This window comes from Micromys minutus (assembly GCF_963924665.1).
Source record: "Micromys minutus genome assembly, chromosome: 10".
NCBI classification, from domain to species: Eukaryota; Metazoa; Chordata; class Mammalia; order Rodentia; family Muridae; genus Micromys; species Micromys minutus.
In genome coordinates this window covers 48,035,276-48,054,195 of record NC_137979.1, presented here as the reverse complement: position 1 = coordinate 48,054,195, position 18,920 = coordinate 48,035,276, and the positions used below count along the sequence as shown (strand labels likewise).

General features: G+C 40.2%; 1 protein-coding gene across 1 annotated transcript in view; it reads left to right on the top strand.

Moving 5' to 3' along the window:
* Positions 1–18,920, top strand: part of BRCA1 (BRCA1 DNA repair associated) — a gene marked incomplete at both ends in the record, with an annotated part of 54,475 nt that overhangs the window by 603 nt on the left and 34,952 nt on the right. Inside the window, 8 exon segments of the mRNA XM_080924445.1 lie at positions 6,903–6,956; positions 10,817–10,894; positions 12,306–12,394; positions 14,048–14,187; positions 15,112–15,214; positions 16,267–16,312; positions 18,005–18,060; positions 18,063–18,077. Of these exon segments, the coding sequence (XP_080780571.1) occupies positions 6,903–6,956; positions 10,817–10,894; positions 12,306–12,394; positions 14,048–14,187; positions 15,112–15,214; positions 16,267–16,312; positions 18,005–18,060; positions 18,063–18,077 (581 nt within the window).

Sequence of the window (18,920 nt, the reverse complement as noted above, 5' to 3'; positions counted from 1 at the left end):
TTTTTTTTTTTTTGTTGAGATGTTGCACTATATAGATCAAATCAGCCTTAAACTCATTAACTCACCATCTTGCTCAGGCTGGTCTTGAACTCAGATCCTCCTCCCTCAGCCTATGTGTGCTAGGGATGTAGGCATTCACTACCTACCATACCTGGCTAAAAGAGTGAGTTTTGACCAATGTTTATCTTTGTAACTCTTACCTCCAAGACAGGAAATGTTTCCATTACTCTAGAAAGTTCTCTTGTGTACTCAGAAAGTTCTTAATTTTCAGGCCTTCTAGGACCTTTGGAAATTAGTTTTTAGTGTGTGATTTTTGTGGTTTTGGGGATTTTATATGCATTAGGGTTAGAATATAGCTCAGGAGAGTGGTTTAGCTAGCACACAGGAAGCCCCCTAGGTTCAGTTTCCAACACTGCATAAATTGGGCCTAGTAGCAGACATCTGTAATCCCATCAGAAGGTGGAGACAGGAGGAGTAGGAATCAACATCATTGACTGTGAAGCTAGTCCAGGATTCATAAGACAGTTTCTTTTTTCTTGGAAGTAGAGAAACTTGATGAATAGCTTTGGGCTCCAAGTTCAGTTTTCAGTACCACAAAAATAATAAAGAAATGAATACTCTGAGAAAAAGGTCCCTGGCCTAAGGAATGTTAAAGATCCTAAGCAAGGGCTGGAGAGATGGCTCAGCTGTTAAGGGCTGCTCTTCCAGAGTTCTTAAGTTCAATTCTCTGCAACCACATGGTGGCTCATAACCATCCATAATGAGATCTGATGCCCTCTTCTGGTGTCAGAAGACAGCTACAGTGTACTTATATATAATAAATAAATCTTTAAGACAAAAACCAACTTAATGACCTCTACATACTGCATAGTATTAATTCCTGCATACAGTTTTTGTTTTTATTATTTTTATTTGTGTGTGTGTTCTGTGTATAAATGCCACACATGTGGGTGCCAGTGGGTTAGGCTATTGTGAGCCACTAGACATGGGTGCTGGGAACCGAACTCTGTTCCTCTGCAGGCAGCAGATGTTCTCAACCACCGACTTATCTCTCTAGTCCTTCTTTCTTTTTATGTAGCCTCACCTAACCTGGAGCTTGCGCTATATATATATATGTGTGTGTGTGTGTGTGTGTGTGTATATATATGTATATATGTATATATATGTATATACACACACACATATATACATACATACACACACACACACATATACACACACACATATATACATAGACACACACACATACACACACACACACATATCACTTTGTCCTGGCATGAACAGAAAGCCACCTGTTTTTGCCCCTAGAGTGTTGGGAGTGAGTATTCTCTGAGTGTATGAGCCACTTCAACCAGCCTTGTTCTTTATGTGTGGAGATGTTTTATATACACCATGTGTATGCCTTGGGGGCAGAAAGGACATCAGCTGCCCCAGAAACTGGAGTTAGAAATGGCTGAGGGCCATTGTGTGGGTGCTAGGAATTGAACCTGGGTCCTTTGTGAGTCCAGCTAGTGCTCTTAACCTCTGAGCCATCTCTTCAGCCCCCAGCCTTGCTTTTTAAACCAATTTCTTCTTTTTCTTTCTCTTCTTCTAACTCCTCTTTCTCCTCTTTCTCCTCCTTCTCTTCCTCTTCATCTTTCTCCTCTTCCTCTTTTTCTTCCTCTTCCTTCTCTTCCTCCTATCCCTCTTCCCCCATCTCCCCTTCTCCGCTTGGTTTTTTAAGACAGCTTCTCTTTATATAATTTACTCTTCTTTCCTTCCCCAGAGAATATAGATTCCTTGGGGACAGAAGTTTATATTATCTTTAGCAGTTAGTATCTAGGATATTGTACATACATTCAATAAATTAAGTAAGTTGGGTTTTTTTCTTTTTTAAAGCTTTACTTATTTTTTTATATGAGTACACTGTAGCTGTCTTCAGATACCAGAAGAGGGCATCTGATCCCATGATTACATTACAGATGGTTGTGAGCCACCATGTGGTTGCTGGGAATTGAACTTAGGACCTGTGAAAGAGCAGTCAGTGCTCTTAACCACTGAGCCATCTCTCCAGTCCCTTGAAATTACTTCTTAATACTTATTTATTTTAGTGCTGGGGGTTGAGTTGGGGACTCCTGATTGTTGTGTTTGTGCTCTATCTCTGAACTGTACCGAGCCCAATTTTGTTGTTTGTTTTTTTGTCTTGTTTTTGTTTTCTGCACAGAGTCTCAATATGTAGCTCTGGCTATCCTGGAACTTACTATGTAGACCAGACTAACCTCAAACTCACTGAGATCTGTCTACTTCTACTGTGCCCATCTTTTTAATATTCTTTAAATATTAGAGCACAGCATTTAGAAGTAGAGGCCTGGAGAGGTCGATGTCTTGGTGGGAAAACGTTTGCCACAGAGCATAAGGACAAGAGTTTGGTCTCCAACAACCACTTAAATGCTAGGTGGGTTTGGCAGTGCTTGGGAAACAGAAACGGGATGCTTAGAACATCAGAACAAGCTGGCTGGCTAGACTAGCTAGAGACACAGTGATCTCTAGGTTCAAGTGAAAGGCCCAACTTAATGTATAAGGTGGAAAGCAATGAAGATAGCTAACGTCAGTCTGGAGCCTCCACATGTATGCACGCATGCCAACATGTCAAAAAATTTCTTTTTAATTCATTGATCAGTTGGGGGGGTATTGTTTTTAGGGGGAGTTATTTATTTTTGGTTTTATTTTTCTGGGGGGTGTATTTTGCTTAGCTTTGGATAGGTTCAAGTAAATCTGCCTCTGCTTCATGGGGTTGTTATTTATGTTTGGCATCAAATTAGTAAGGTTTAGGAAGATGTGTGTTTTCAGAGACAAGATTTCAAAAGTGCTAGCTAGCCTCTACCCTCAGCATTGCAGCTAAACAAAAACAAGTTCCAATGAGATTTACAACCAAGTCTATGAGATATCAGAGTCACAGGGGCAGAAATAACACTGCAAAAGAAAGATGGGCTATGAAAAGCCTAAGCTTACTGGGGATAATTATAAACCGTGATCAAAAAATCTTCAGCAATGTGGCATTTGGGTCCATTTATTTTACATTCCCATGGGACTCAGTTATAAAAATGCAATGTACTTTCTCATTCTGGCAAATTAAACCATCAGTTAAAAATTCAGATACTAAACTAAAGATACAAGAAAGCTACTGCTAAATTTTCAGTTCTTGACTTCTTACTGCAGTTTCTTGTTCTCCTTGATACAGGGTCTCAAAGGTCTCAGTCCTCCTATCTCAGCCTGGAAATGCTAGAATTATAGGTGTGCCTTTGCAAGCTTTAGACTAGCTTTTTGTTTTGATATGGGGTCTCACTGTGTAAACCAGGCTAGCCTCCAGTTCTCAAAGGTCCAGTCCTCTGCCTCCCATCAGTGGGATTAAAGGTATATGCCACCATGCCAGGCTTGCTTTTAATAATTTTAAAACTAGTTATTTTTAAAGCCTAAGGTAATTTATATAGAATGTTCTAGAGTTTTTTATTTTTATTCTTTTGTTTTTTGTTTTGTTTTTCAGTTCTTGGGATTGAACTGAGGGCTTCTCATGGCAGGCTGCATTACACCTAAAGTCCAAACCTACCTGGATGATTTTTAGTTATGTCAACCCTCTTCTTCTGTAGGTTAATAGGAAGTGAATTCTTTAGGCACACTGTACTGCTGAGTTACACACACAGCCCATGCAGTTAATTCTTAATGATAACTGATTATGACTAAACACTGTTACTTGGAGCTTTTAATCCCAGCTAATTCCTGGACAGCCAGGGCTACATAGAGACCCTATCTCAAACAAATAAATACTTAGGGGGGAAAAAAACAAAAATTGTTTCTCGGGGTAGCTTGCTGGATAAGGTACTCAGTTCTTAGGTCTCCCGAACTGAGATTTCTTTTGTCCCTAAATTATTTAGGAGTTAGCAGCTTTGTTCTTATTCTCAAGGTGGGGTCTTGTGATGCCCACACTGGTCTGTCTCCAAGTCCTGTGTTCATGTGGTCTTTCCATCTAAGCCTCCCAAGCATCTGGAACCACAATATGTACTGCTATACCTGGCTCGGTTGTCATGTCCTTGTGGTATTTGGTTGTCCTTAGTGTGTGTGTGTGTGTGTGTGTGTGTGTAGGAGAGGTTGTTTTGGTTTTTTGTTTGTTTTTCCAGGACAAGATTTTTTTTTTTTTTTTAATGTATAGCCCTAGCTGTCCTGGCCTCTGAAGTGCTGGTGTACGGGGTTAAAAGCATGGGCCACTACTGGCTGCAGGCTCTTTTTACCTTTTTAAATGTGACTATGTAACATTTTTAAAGTGCTGAAATGGGTACCTAGTAGTTCTGTTTTTTAAAAAACATCCAAAGCTAGCTGCTGTTCCCAGTGATTCATACTGTTAAAACTCAAAGCACAGATACGCAGTAGGCTGAAAATACTGTGTGGCATGAAAAGTGTTTAAAACATTTGAATTTTGTAGTAAACATTTACTCTTATCAGAATCTAGAAGAGAAACATTTTAATGTTTTTTTCCATTTTCATTTCTATTCCTCTCCAAGCTTTTCCTTCCTAACAGTCACTACCTTTTTACATATGGGAGTTTTCATCTGTTCAGAGTTGGTGTTTACAGTGTGTTTATATAGCTTGGATCATAATTACCATACTGAAATATAATTATTTCAGAATTGAGTCAGTGGTGAGAATGAAAGCCATCTGGTATCATGACTCAATCCAATTTCTCTTCTACTAAGAACTTCCTTTGGTGTCTAGCCTGTCTAAGAAGCAGTGATCTAGTAACAGATCTGCCTCCTCTGTGGACATTGAACTCTCACAGTAACCCCAGAAGACTGCCAAGGTGGAAGCTAAGGTTGGGGTAGAAAGCCTGAGGTTATTCTTGTGCCGACAGAACTGGTTTTCAGGCTTAGTTGGGTGTGTCCATTGCCCTCTGCATCGGCAGGATCCCCATGACCACAAGACCTACATTACTAAGCCCCCTTGGGTGCTCTTTCCTCTCAGCCTTTTCTGTGGTCCTCTGTTGTACATGTAACAAAAGGACTGTATGCTCTTACACTAGCAAGTCATCTCCTTAGTGTCTTACATGGCCATTTCCACTGTATCTCACACAATAAAGCTACAGACAGTAGAGTTTCCTGCCCAGCTGGGCTCCCAGACAACTCTGTCCTCTCAGCAGAGTAGCTGTGTACACTGACACCAGGCACATTCCTACTCAGCTTTGCTTCTCTGCTGTCTCTAGTGATTGCGGTTTGTTCCTATGACTCAGCCGTCCTCTGCCGTCACTTCCTCGTTTGCGCATTTTATTGCCGCCCTATATAGACCTGCTCATGTGCACTGTGCTGTGTCCTTTTGTCCTGTTTAGTTTTTCTTTTTAACACATTTTCTTCTGGACGATGAGTTCATGCAGTTAATTTTCCTATTTTGCTTATGTGAATGTCTGAACTTTTCATACTCAGTTTTAAAAAGTCAGTCCCAGTCCATACCAAAACCACGCTGTGAGGTGGGCTGTTAAGATGGCTCAGCAGGTAAAAGCACTTACCATCCTGTGACAGCCTGACCTCCATGTGTGCACGACAGCAAGTGCGCAGCACACTCACATATCACCCAATACACCCAATACATGAGTACATTTTTTAAGTACTGTGAGGCAATCAAATATATATACATTAGGCTTCACATAACCATGGCTAGGGTACATACATTCCAAGATCCCTAAAGGGTGTCCGAAACCTCAGGTAGTACTGAACCCTGCATATACTATCGTGGTTTTCCCCCTCCCCCTCTCTCAGTGCATACATACCTTTGATGAACTTGTACCTTTTTATTTAAAGGAGCATTTTATGCCTTTGCTGTGGTATATCTAAATTACCAGCTTGGTATGGTGGCATATGCCTAGAGTTCCAGGATTTCAGAACTGAGTTATGAGAGACCATGAGTTCACAGCCACCCTGAGTTATACAGTGAGACAGTGTTTAGGGGATGGAGTGGGGTGACTGGTGTCATCATTTGTTGGCCTTGAGGCCATATTAAGTAAATTTAAATGTTAGTTGAACTCAAGAACTTTCATAGCCTAGCATCCGATTTCATGGGAAACTTCTACTGACCTGTCAGTGGTTATGAGTACAGCCTGGATACACTGGACTAAAGCAGAGCTAGGCGGGGGTTTAGTACCCAGCCAAGGTGGTTAACGCTGTACAAGGGGCTGGTGATTCAGATTCTGGGAGGAATGGAGTGATCCAGACTAATGGTCAGCAGTTAAAAATCATGAATGGGCCAGTGGGGTGGGGCACAAACTTGGTGACCTTAGTTGGTAGCACTCATAAAGGTGCTAAGAGGACTAACTCCACTTGCTTGCTCCCTGACCTCTACACATGTATTCACACACAATTAAAATGTAAGCAAGTAAAAACATTTAACAGACTAGAGAGATGGCTTAGTGGTTAAAAGCACTTGCTTTCAGAGGACACAGGTTTAGTTTCTAGCACCTTCATCAGGTGGCTCACAACAGCCTATAACTCTACTTCCAGGGAATATGATACCTTCTTCTGGCTCCCAAGGACACTGCATGAATTTGGTGCCCATATATACCCTCAGGCACACACAAAAATCAGTCTTTTTTTACTTAAGGGTTTTATTTGTGTGTGTGTCTGTCTGTTCATATAAGGTATGTTCATGTGCGTTCAGGGTCCTAGATAACCCAGGAAAATGTATCAGGTCCTCTAGAGATACAGCTACTTACAGTTGTGAGCTACATGATGTGGGTACTGGGAACTGGTCGGGTCCTCTGGAGGACTAGCAAGTGCTAGGTTTAAGTTGCTGTGACTGAACCTCTTTAACAAAAACAAGTGTTTGTGTATAAAACTACTTAGTCACACTAATTCTCTCTCTCCATCCCTGTACTCTTCTAGTTTGGAACTGATCAAAGAACCGGTTTCCACAAAGTGCGACCACATATTTTGCAAGTAAGTGAATGATTTTTTCGGATCCGTCATTAGCTTCTGCACGTGTTCTTCATTGTACCACATCTGTCCCTTCAGTTAAAAGATAAGAAAACCAGTGGTTCTTCCTTGGGGAACACTTAGGAATTCTCATATATATTGGCTATAGCCATCATTTTTGGTAAAGTTTTAAGGTTGCTTATCTGTGTATAAGAAGTCTCATGGTCATGTTGAACAGCGGCTCTGTTTTGGTGTCCAAGGGTGAATGTGGGTTGAAAGCAGTGGTGAAATGAGCAAATTCCATTTCCCCTTCTCGTTTACGCTCGCTCGTTCCTACATGACCTCGATCTTCCTCATTAGAAGGTGCAGTGTTTGTGGGCTTTGTGGTACTAATGAAGACGGGGATCTGAATACTGTATATTCATTTTACAGTTCATTCACATCAGTAATTCCAGTCACATTTGCCCTCCATATCTAGAGGTATTGGCTGAGTGATTCATCCATGGGTTGAAAATATCCCAGAAACCAGGAAAACAAATTGTGCCTATATTGAACATACACAAACCTTTCCTCCTTTTTATTGTTCCCTAAGCTATGTAAAGTCATAGCCATGTATCATTTAAGTTACAAAAATTATCTATTTATATGTGTGTCAATGTTTATGTGAATGTATGCGCATACGTGTTGGATCTCCAAGAGCTGGAGATACAGATGGTTGGGAGCTGCCAAATGTGGGTGCTAGGAAGCAAGTTCAGGTCCTCTGCCAGAGCAGCAAGTCCTTGTAACCACTGAGCCATCTTTCCAACCCTGGCTCATTTATATTTTATTATATTACATATTCTAAGTAAACTATATATCTTTTTATGTAAGGAACTTGAGCAGATTTCGGTATCTGTGGGACCTATCTCCCCATTCTGAGAGAAGATTGAGGAATCTTGCTCTTTTTTGTTGTTCAGTTTCCAATATTATAGTTCTAGTAGTCAGAAATTCAAAATGAACCTTAGGGCTAAACTGCAGCTGTTGGCAGAGCTGCTTTGCTTAAGAGGCAGTTTCCAGAATAGTCCTTGTTCCTAGGCTCCCGCTGTGTGGAGCTACACTTTTGTGGTCACTTGTCCTCGGTCCTTTGTCTTCTTTTTTGTGTCAGGGTCTCTTTCTAAAGGAAGCTGTCTTCCCTAGAGGTGCTTTGCTGTGTTTTTCCTTTTTTTCTTTTTTTTCTTTTGGTTTTTTGTTTTGTTTTCTGAGACATTTCAACTGTGCATCCCTGGGTAGCTTTGAGCTTGATATATAGACCAGACTGGCTCCAAATTTCATGTGATCCTGCTTCTGCTTCCTAAATGCTGGGCTTCAGGTGTGGGTCACAGCATCTAGCCTTTGACATGGACGTATGTAAGTCAGTATGGTAGCTTACACCCTGTCTCAGTTATTGCTGATGTGCTAAAACACTAACCAAGATGGATTACAGATGGAAACATTTAACAGGGGCTTCCAGATGGGGAGAAGTCCATCACCTTGCCTTGGCCTGGAGCACGGCAGAGGGCATGGCAGGCATGGTGCTGGAACGTCAGAGCTCACACCCTGACCCAGGAAGCAAGAACAATGACGGAAATAGTAATTTCTGTTATTGTTATTTAAGCTTGTTTTCTGGCCTTGGCTCCTACTTGTCAAACTACATATTGTGTAGAGTGTAGAAACAGTTTTTTTTTTTTTTTTTTTTTTTTTCATTTATTTTTAGTATAGAATAGAGTTTATTCAGGACATGGGAGGGGAGTCAAGAGGGTAGTAGAGGCAGAGAAAGGCAGAGAGAGTAGAGAAGTAGAGGCTGGCTATGAGCACATGGGGGGGGTGGTAGGCAGGGGGAAGGGAAGGCAAAAGCAAGAAAGCAAGAGCTCTTTTTCAATTTTATTTTTATTTTCCATTATGTGCACTCATGTGGGTTATGTAAGAGAATGTGTATATGAGTGTACATGCCCATGGAGACCAGAAGGTGTTGGATCTCCTGGAGTAGGAGTTCCAAGAAGTTTGGAGCTATCTGTGGGTGCTGGGAAGTGAACTTGGGTCCTCTGTAAAAGCAATCAAGCCCTTAACTGCTGAGCCATATTTCTAGCCCCCTTAATGGCATCACTGGGACATGATGGGAGCTAAGATAGGGCTAATTTGAAAATAGTCTCCTAGGCCGTGCCTTTAGGGTTCTGTCTTGTTCCTGGTTCTCTACCCTCCCCACTGTTTTCCCCGCCTTCCCTCTGTGTTGCCTCGGCTATTCTACATGTCCCTGTTGCCTTGATATTTCTGCCTTGCCTCTGGCCCAAAGCACTGGAACCAGCCAGCTATGAACTGAAATTGTGAACAAAAACATTTACTCCAAAGAGTGATTTACAGTCTCCAAGCGCCTGTGTTGTTCCATGTTTACTATACCTTAGTTCAGACTGACACATTACAAGTGCTCAGTAGCCACATCTGTCTGGTAGTTGTTTTGCTGGATAATGCAATTCTTAAAGCTTACTCCTCGAGGAGTTTATGGGTCAGTAACAGCAGCATCCTGTGAGAGCTTTTTATTCTCTATCCAAAATCTACTAAATAAAGCATTTATAAATAAAGAATTTTAAAAGTGGGAAATATATGTTAAAAGACTTGACCATATTCTACATTTATCTCCTGGTTCACTATTATCAATTACCTTTCATTTCCTTTAATCTTTTTTGGTTTTCATTAATGTCGATATCTGCCTTTTATTTCCTACTCTATTGTGCCTGTTAAGACAGCAAAGATTTTCCTTTGCTTTAGCACTTATTAATCTGGAGTGGCACCAGATATGTAATGAATATTAATTTTATGTGCCTGAGTCACTTTGCTAATTATCACCACTGAATCTCTACTGCTTGTCCATGATCCATTTGAGTTTAGTTTTGTGTGTGGAGTGAGATAAGAATCTAACTCTTGGGCTGAGGAGATGACTCGGTTAGCTAACCATGGCTGTAACTGCCTGTAATCCCAGTGCTGGGGAGTTAGAGACAGGAGGATCCCTGCGGCTTGCTGGCTAGCTAGTATAGCCAAATTAATGAGCTCCAGGATCAGTAAGTCTGGAAAAATAAGGTGGAGAATGATTTGATTAAGAACCCTGGCATGGTGGCATGAACCTTTAATCTCAGCACTTGGGAGGCAAAGGTAAGTGAATTCCTGAGGTTGAGGTTAGCCTGGTTTACAAACTGAATCCAGGATAGCCAGGGCAACACAGAGAAACCTTGTCTCAAGAAACAAACAAAAAAAAGAGTCCTGGCCATCCTGTAACTTACTCTGTAGACCAGGCTGGTTTTGAATTTAAAGAACCTTTAATCGTGTTTATCTCCACATCCAGCTTCAGAACAATATTTCCCTTTCTTTTCTTTCTTTCTTTTTTTTAAAGATAAGGTTTCTCTGCCTTGGTTGTCCTGGAACTTTGTAGACCAAGCTGGTTTTGAACTCACAGAAATCCACCTGCCTCTGCATCCCAAATGCTGTGATTAATATGAATGCTATGAAATATGTATGGTGCTGAGCCTTTAAACTAATATAATCATTTTATATGTTAACGACTTAAGCATTTATTTCTGATTATGCTGCATTAATTTTTTTAATGTTTTACTTGATCATAACAGTAAGTCATATGCAGGTAAGTGCAATTTTCATAGGTCATTTCTTATATCGTTTGATTTTTCTGCTTATGCAGCATCTAAAAATAATTACTGAAAAATCATTGGTTGTAATTTACCTGTCATTACTCTTTAAATGACTCTTAAAGGCATTTGTGAAATTTTCTTCATGGCTGTTGCCTTGTGAGTGTACTTTCTACAGAAGAAAGTAACTTAACTTGGGTTTGTTTGTTTGTTTTTTCTCTTTCTAATTTATAGATTTTGTATGCTGAAACTTCTTAACCAGAAAAAAGGGCCTTCGCAATGTCCTCTGTGTAAGAATGAGATAACCAAAAGGTAAGTCACTTGTGTAATCATGGAGGTTGAAAGCAACGTGGCAGGAAGAAATAGAAATTGATATGTAGGTGATATTTCTCCAAAGCCATTCACCGATAGGAAAATACACAAAGTGTGTTTGGGGACTAGAGGTGCAACTTGATTGGTAAAGTGCTTGCTAAGTAGGCACAAGGCCTATGACTTCACTTGACTGTACTCAGCTTCTCGCCTGAGATGGCTGAGCAGGTGAAGTTGCTGAAGCCTGAAGACCTGAAGTCCTCTAGCCTCCACACATGATTTTTTTTTTTTTTTTAATTTAAGAATAAGGTCTGGAGAGTTGGCTCAGAGATTAAGGGTGTTTGTAGTTTATGACTCTATGAAATTATCTTGGAAGTTTTAGGGGAGATGTGCGGTCAACAAGTCTTATCGCCTTGGTGCCTTATTTTCTCACCTGCTTGCTAGTCAGCCGCCATCCTGCTTAACTCCCAACACCAGATAAGCTCAGGTGCACTCAGCAGGTGCGGCCATGGTTCACACACTCAACAGTCTCTTGGGTGGAGCCGCACTTAGGTACGCTACAGCTCCTATCACGGTTAGTTCTGCCAGGGCACGTACTTTATCTCTTTCAGTCGGTCCTGTTTCACCAGTGTTTACATCATAGTAGTCAGTCAGATATTTAAAGGAGGAATTGATTATATTCTACCTAAGCCTAAATCTCTCTTCGGATTTTGGTGTCTGTTTTCAAAATGACAAAAATTACTGTTTGATGGAAGTCTCTGAGAAGTAGAGCTGGCAGTAAGGGTTAGATTTGGGTTGTTAAGAATTGTAAGTTCTTCCTGCTGTTGATTTATATCTACTCTGTAATGAAGGTAGAATTGTGTGTCAGGGGCAGGTTAAGGCAAGGAGGGTCTCTCTTTACCGTGGCTAGCCTCAAACTACAGATCCTCCTGCTTCCTCTGAGATTACAGGAGTGCGCCACTCTGCCAGGTGTTTAGTTTTGTTTGAAACAGTGTCATGTAGTCCAGATTGGTCTTGAGCTTTTATTCTTCTGTCTCTACATCTTAGGCACTGGGATCACAGGCATGCACAACCATCACAGGACTATTTTGTTAGGGAATTTTAGGCTTTTAGTGGACTTGTATGAGGTAGCAAAGTATTTTTAAAATCTGTGTGGTCAAAAAGAGAAAGAAAACATACACATAAAATCAAATAATCAAATAAAATACATATACCCATGAAGTGTATTCTCATGTCACTGGTTGGTGGACTGTTTTTACTGTGCTAGGATCAAATTACTAGTCCTTTGAGATTGTGCTTTCTACCACATCTACAGTAAGAAAGTTAACAATCCGTGTGTTTATATGTCTTTCTTTTAGTGTGCTTAAAATTAATAATCACTTATGTGCTTCTCAAAAAAAAACATTAATTTCAGGAGCCTACAAGGAAGTACAAGGTTTAGTCAACTTGTTGAAGAGCTGCTGAAAATCATTGATGCTTTTGAGCTTGACACTGGAATGCAGTGTAAGTGTCACACAGTCCCAAAAGCGATGCTGGAGGGGCTGGCTGGAAACTGTGGCAAGTGTTTGAAGCTATTGTATGTGAATAGGTGATAAGACTATGTGGTCTGGTTAAAAGTTAGATCTGTGCCTGGAATTATGTTTTATTTATTATACTTATTGGGAGGCCAGGAACATAGGCTGGGACAGATGTGTCTATTTGTGTGGAGCCCAGAGGTCATCTTCAAGTATCGTTCCTCAGGAGCCATCTACATTATTTTTTGAGACAAGGTTTCTCAGGGATTGAGCTGATATAGTTAGGATTGGCACTAGTGGCCTTTACTCACTGGCCCTATTTTTTACATTTTTATTACTAGTCATAGTATGTGCTTGTGAGTGCGCACATGCATGTGCTAGGGTACACATTTGGATACAAGAGGACAGTTTGGTGGTTGACTTTTTTCTCCCACTTTTATATGGTATTAAACATGAAAATAGTGAAGAGAAAGACCAAATCCATGATTATCTAATCTAATTAGAGGAAGCTTTATCCCAATACTAGACAGAACAATGGATACTGACCAGGTCCATACCTGGGCTTCCCAGAGAATGGCATTGAATTATGTCAGGGTCTCATAAAGGCAGAACACACAAGGCCTTCCCACCTTCTCCCAATTGGGGATAGAGAGGGACAGGCATATATCCTGATGTACTTCCTGCCTACCTATCAAGCATGGGCCAATCTTACAGTCCCAGCATTCCAGGAAGTTATCTGTCCTTGGGAAAGTTGGGCTTACAGGTTAACTTTAGTCTTCACACATCAGTTAGAGTCAAGCTTGGGTCATAACGTTTCACGGCAAGCACTTGTACCTGCTGAGCTATCTTGTCAGCCGGTGTTTTAAAACTGTTCCTATTAGTGCTGCACTTTATAGTTCAATCATAAAATATTTTGTTTTTTGTTTTGTTTGTTTTTAAGACAGTTCTGGCTGTCCTGGAACTCTCTGTAGACCAGGCTGGCCTTGAACTCAGTTCTGCCTGCCTCTGCCTCCGGAGTGCTGGGGTTAAAAGACACATGCCACTACCACCTGGCCTAAATTGGGAGCATTTTAGAGAAATACTGTAAATTTGTTAGTGGGCAAATTTATTAGTTTTTAGGTATTTGGGAGAGAATAAAAATAACTTGATAGTCTCTGAATTTCTAAAATGGATTTTAAAAACAATTACAGATAATCAGGGCGGAGAGATAGCTCAACATTTCAGGATGTTTACTCTTCTTAACAGAGGACCCAGGTTCATCTCTCATCAGCCATAGCAGGTGGCTTACAACTTCAGCGCTACAATGTCTTCTGACTTCTGCGGCACCTGCACACACATGTTACATATAAACTCATGCTTGCATACACATCAAATAAAAATTAAATATAGACAAGCATGGTAGCATACACCTTGAATCCCATCACTCATGAGGGCAGGTGGATCTCAGAGTTCAAAGCTATCAAATTCCAGACTAATGGGGTTATACAGCACCTACCTTTTTAAAAAGCCAAAAAACATTAGATATACACATAATGTATTATTTTTGTTTGTTTTTTTGAGACAGGGTTTCTCTGTATAGCCCTGGCTCTCTTTGAAGATTGATTTTTTTTCTAACTAAAACACGTCTCTTTTTGTTTTATAGTTACAAATGGTTTTAGTTTCTCAAAAAAGAAAAATAACTCTCCTGAGCATATGAATGAGGAGGCTTCTATCATCCAGAGTGTGGGCTACCGAAACCGCGTCAAAAGACTTCGACAGATTGAATCTGGAAATGCCACTTCAGTAAAGCTGTTTTTCACTTTTTTTTCTGGCATCTCTTTACTGAGTATTAGTGAGTTAGTGAGTGTGTGGGTTTATATGAGAACTTAGTAGAGAAAGGATGATGATGGGACGCTTGGTGACTGGACAAGTTTTCTAATAAGAGTGAACTCAGAACGTGAGGTACCTGGTGTGATCAGCAGGCACCTTATAGGCCCGTTGCCTGCTTTACAACGTCATCAGCTCTTTTGTGGGTCTGAAATGGACACAGCATCCCTGATCTTTTGTAAGCATTTGCAAATTGCTTCAACTTACCCAGCGTAAGAATAAGGAAAATGCAATGATGTGCTCTGTTCCAGTGGATGATGGCGATCAGGAAAATACACCTTCCTAAGTGTGCTTGGAATGCTGGAGTTTTATGGCTGTCAATCCTTTTTAATACGCCTTTATTTAATTATTTTAGATTTATTTTTTTATCTTTAATTATGTATGTGGTGGGGGTTGTGCATGTGACTGTAGATGTTTTGAGGTCTAGAAGAGGGTATCAGAGCCCCTCCACCTGAGGTTACAGGTAGTTGTGAGCTGTTCAACATGGTTGCTAGAAACTAAGCTCAGGTCCTTTACAGGAACAAGCTATCCTCTTAAGCTCCAAGCTGTCTTAGCAGCTGTTTCATGGCTTTAAATCAGCATGCAATGTATTAACTATAATAATGTACTATGACATTTTCAAACCAGATGTGTTCATAGTTCTTTCCCTTGGTTCCCACCTGTGCTGCCTCTGTGCCGCCTTTTCAGCCTCCCTTCAGATTCCTCCTCTTATCATTTATTCTTTTCAAAGATACATTTTTATGTTGCTGGCCTTATCATGATTATAATTGGTTTTGGAAAAATAAATCTGAAAAACAATATTCCAAAAAGTAAAACTTAGGCATTCTTTACTGTTAACAGAAGGACAGTCTCAGTACCCAGTTGTCTAACCTTGGAATTGTGAGATCAGTGAAGAAAAATAGGCAGCCACAGCCACAAAAGAAATCTGTCTACATTGAATTAGGTAAGGGTCTCAGATTTTATTAAGTTAGAAATAATGCTTGCTAGATTGTTTGTCTTAAAGTTTTATCATAGATTTATATGTGTTGCATAGAGTTTTGGTAGGTAAAATTAAGTTTATGGGTTCTATCATGATTTTATAAAAGTTTTATTACTTCACACCTTGAAGAGTCTTACCAGAAGGATATCTGGTTATGGGTTTAAGTGAAATTTGGAGAAAAATGTAAAGTCATAATAGAAAAAAAAAATGATTGGTTGCCATTGCATTTAGAGGGATATAGGATAAACTCTACAAGCTCTGTGTTCAGTCTCCAGCTGGCCAAGATACTCAGAGCTCAGACAGGCATCTCTATCTTAGCATGTGACTGGATCTGTCATCCTAGCATCTCGAGAGGCTGAACTAGGAGAATCATGGGTTTGAGGTCAACCTGGGATACATAGAAAACCCTAGCTCAAAATCATCATCATTATGATAGTAATAGTAGTAATAGTAAATAATCAAATTGCGAAGAATGGTGTTTTGAGTTCCTACCACCATCATTTGTCTCCATCAATAGCAGATCTTGTTTTATAAAAATATTCCAGGGAGTGGTGAGATGTCTTCACTGGTAAAGGACTTTCAACCTAAATTCAATTCCTAGAATCTACAGTGTGGACAGAGAAAACCCACTCCATAAGTTGTCCTTTGACATCTACACTTTGCATACATAATTATGTGTTAATAAAAGTAGTACAAGTATTGTCATTAATATTTATAATATAGGTGCTGTTGTATTTTTTATACCTCATCTAAAATGTTTGAGCATAGGAAGCTGGCTTTGGGGCCTATGCTTTCGGGCACTTCTCTATTGCCACATGTGTCTGTACCTGCCACATAGTGGGTATTATCTATATAATATAATATATTAATTACATATATTATAAGTATTTCTGGATGAAGTACAGTATGTTTTACAAAAAGCAGGGGGAGTGTTTGTTGTGTTTTGTTTTTGTTTCAACCCTTAGAAACCTTGACTGATTTGGGGTTTTTTATTTTTTTAATTTTATTTTTTTAAGAATTTGATTCTTCTGAAGAGACAGTAAGTAAGCCAGGTGATTGCAGGTGAGTCAAACAATCTTTAGTCTATGAAGCTGGTGTTTTCTTTCTTTCTTTTTTTTTTTTTTAATTATTTATTCACTTTGCGTGCTGCTCACTGCCCCATGACACACATTTACTCTCTCCCACAATCTTTCCCCAACACTCCGAGCATGTTTTTCTCTGAGTGTGTGAGGACCAGCTATTGTGAGACGTCCTTTCTTCTTCCAAAGCCACTTTACACCTGCACCACCAATGGCCACTCCGAATCAGGCAAAGGCCTGAGGATTTGAGAGAAAGACATGACTCGGGTCATTTGTGTTACAAGAATGCCTGAACCTGGAATTTTCATATCTAATTAATATTAAAGATCCTAGATTTAGATCATAGTATTAGGAAAAACCTTAAGGGTCATTTAGTTTTATCTACTTTATTTTCTGGGCAATCTTTTTTGTTTGTAGGACATTTTTTTAATGCCAAGTGAGTTTTAGATAACAGTGGAGGTCAGCACACACTTGTTTCCACCAGCTGTTAGTTCTGAGTTTCTCATATACGGTATAATATAATTATCTATTTTGGGGCGAGGTCTGTCTATAGAGTGCTGGCTGTCCCGAGAACTCACTATATATAATCACCCAGTTTGCTCCCTTAAGATCTGCGATACTTGGTCATTATCAGGAATTTTTGTTTATAAATTACTTTTACCTAACCTTGATAATTGGAAGGGAGGGCTAGAAGTATGGTTCAGTAATAGAGATTAAAGTTTTTTTTCTTTAATTTTATATGAAATCGGGTGTGATAGTGCATGCCTTTAATCCCAGCACTCAGGAGGCAAAGGCTGGTGGATGTTTGTGAGTTTGTGGACAGCCTAATGTGCATAGCAAGTTCTAGGACAGCCAGGATAGAAAACATAGAGAGACCCTGTCTCAAAAAAGTGTATGCGTGTGAGTATTTTCCCTGCATGTATATTTGTGCACCATATTGGTTCCTAGTGCCTGAAGAAGCCAGAAAAATGCATCAGATCCCCTGAAACTGGGGTTACAGGTGGCTATGAGCCACCATGCGGGTTCTGGGATCAAACCCAGGTCCTCTGGAAAATGAACCCATGCTCTTAACCCTGAACCATTTCTCCATTACTCCAGGGTGTTGGACCATCCACTGAGTGTGATTAATCCCAACCTATAAGGGGTTTCACACCTTTGAAGGAAGCTGTCTCTCCCTCAGAATCTATCAACTGTCCATAGTTCCATAGTTAGGGGTGTGGCTTATGAGCCCCTCCTCTCTGCATGCTAGAATGTTGATAGATTTGATCATGTACAGATGTTGTACAAACCAAAACTGCTGTGTGTTCATGAGTACAGTGCTTCTGTCATGTCCAGTAGACATTGTTTTGTTCTGGTCTTTCCAACCTCAGGTTCTTAGAATCTTTCAATCCCTTCTTCATCAATGATCCCTGATCATGCTTGTGAGAGTATGTGAGTGAGTGTGTGTGTGTGTGTGTGTGTGTGTGTGTGTGTGTGTGTGTGTGTGTGTGTGTTTGCATATCCAGAAAGCAATGTTCTGCACTACTCTGATCTTTGTGACTGTACTTAGAGACCACATTTCAGAAGGTGAGTCAGCTCAGTTGTTGCAGCCCTATCTAGAAACCCTAACATAATTGATCCTGCACATTTGACTGAGCATGGCATTTCTTATTAGGGGTTGTCTTTTCCCCTTTAGTGTGAGAGACCAGGAGTTGTTACAGATCGCCCCTCGAGGAGCTGCAGATGAAGGCAAGTGACACTAAGGGGCAGTGGGGCAAAGCTATTCCATAATTTCATTCACCTGCGGGCCATTTTCCAAATGTATTTATAATTTATAATTCATAGTATCTTTTTAAATAATTTAAATAAATGTCGGAGGCTAGAGAGATGGCTCAGTGGTTAAGAGCACTGACTCTTCTTCCAGAGGTCCTGAGTTCAATTCTCAGCAACTACATGGTGGCTCATACCCATCTGTAATGAGATTTGATGCCCTCTTTCTGGTGTGTCTGAAAACAGTGACAGTGTACTCATACATAAAAAAAAAATCTTTTTTTTTTTTTTAAAGGAATGCTTGGGGATTGGGAGGGGGGATGTGAGTGGGGTAGGGAGGGGATAACATTTGAAATGTAACTACAGAGAATATCCAATTAAAGGGGGGGTTATAATGTTATAATTTTTTTCTTCAGCTGTCATTGAGAGATGGTGACTGTAAGTACTGTGCTGTGGTTGTAGTAATATTATGTGTAACTACATGCTGCCATTGATTTTTTTTTTAAGACAGTTCTATATTACACAGAACAGTCTAACCATACTTTTGTTTAAGCCTCCCAAGCTGGGACTAACCTGCTTTTATTTCGATCTTAAGAGACTAGGAAATAAGAGCTGTGCTCTAATTACTGTGTTTGAGAAAATATCAAACTCTACACAATGGGGTTGTATAAACTAGATCTTCAGTATACTTGGTGGCTTATGTTAGCTCCTCTAATGAAGCCAGTTAGTGGTGATGGAAGCCTTTAATCTTAGCACTTGGGCAGAGGCAAGAGGCAGGTGAATCTCTGTGATTTCAAGGCCAGCCTGGCCTCAGAAACTTCTTGGACAGACAGGGCTACACA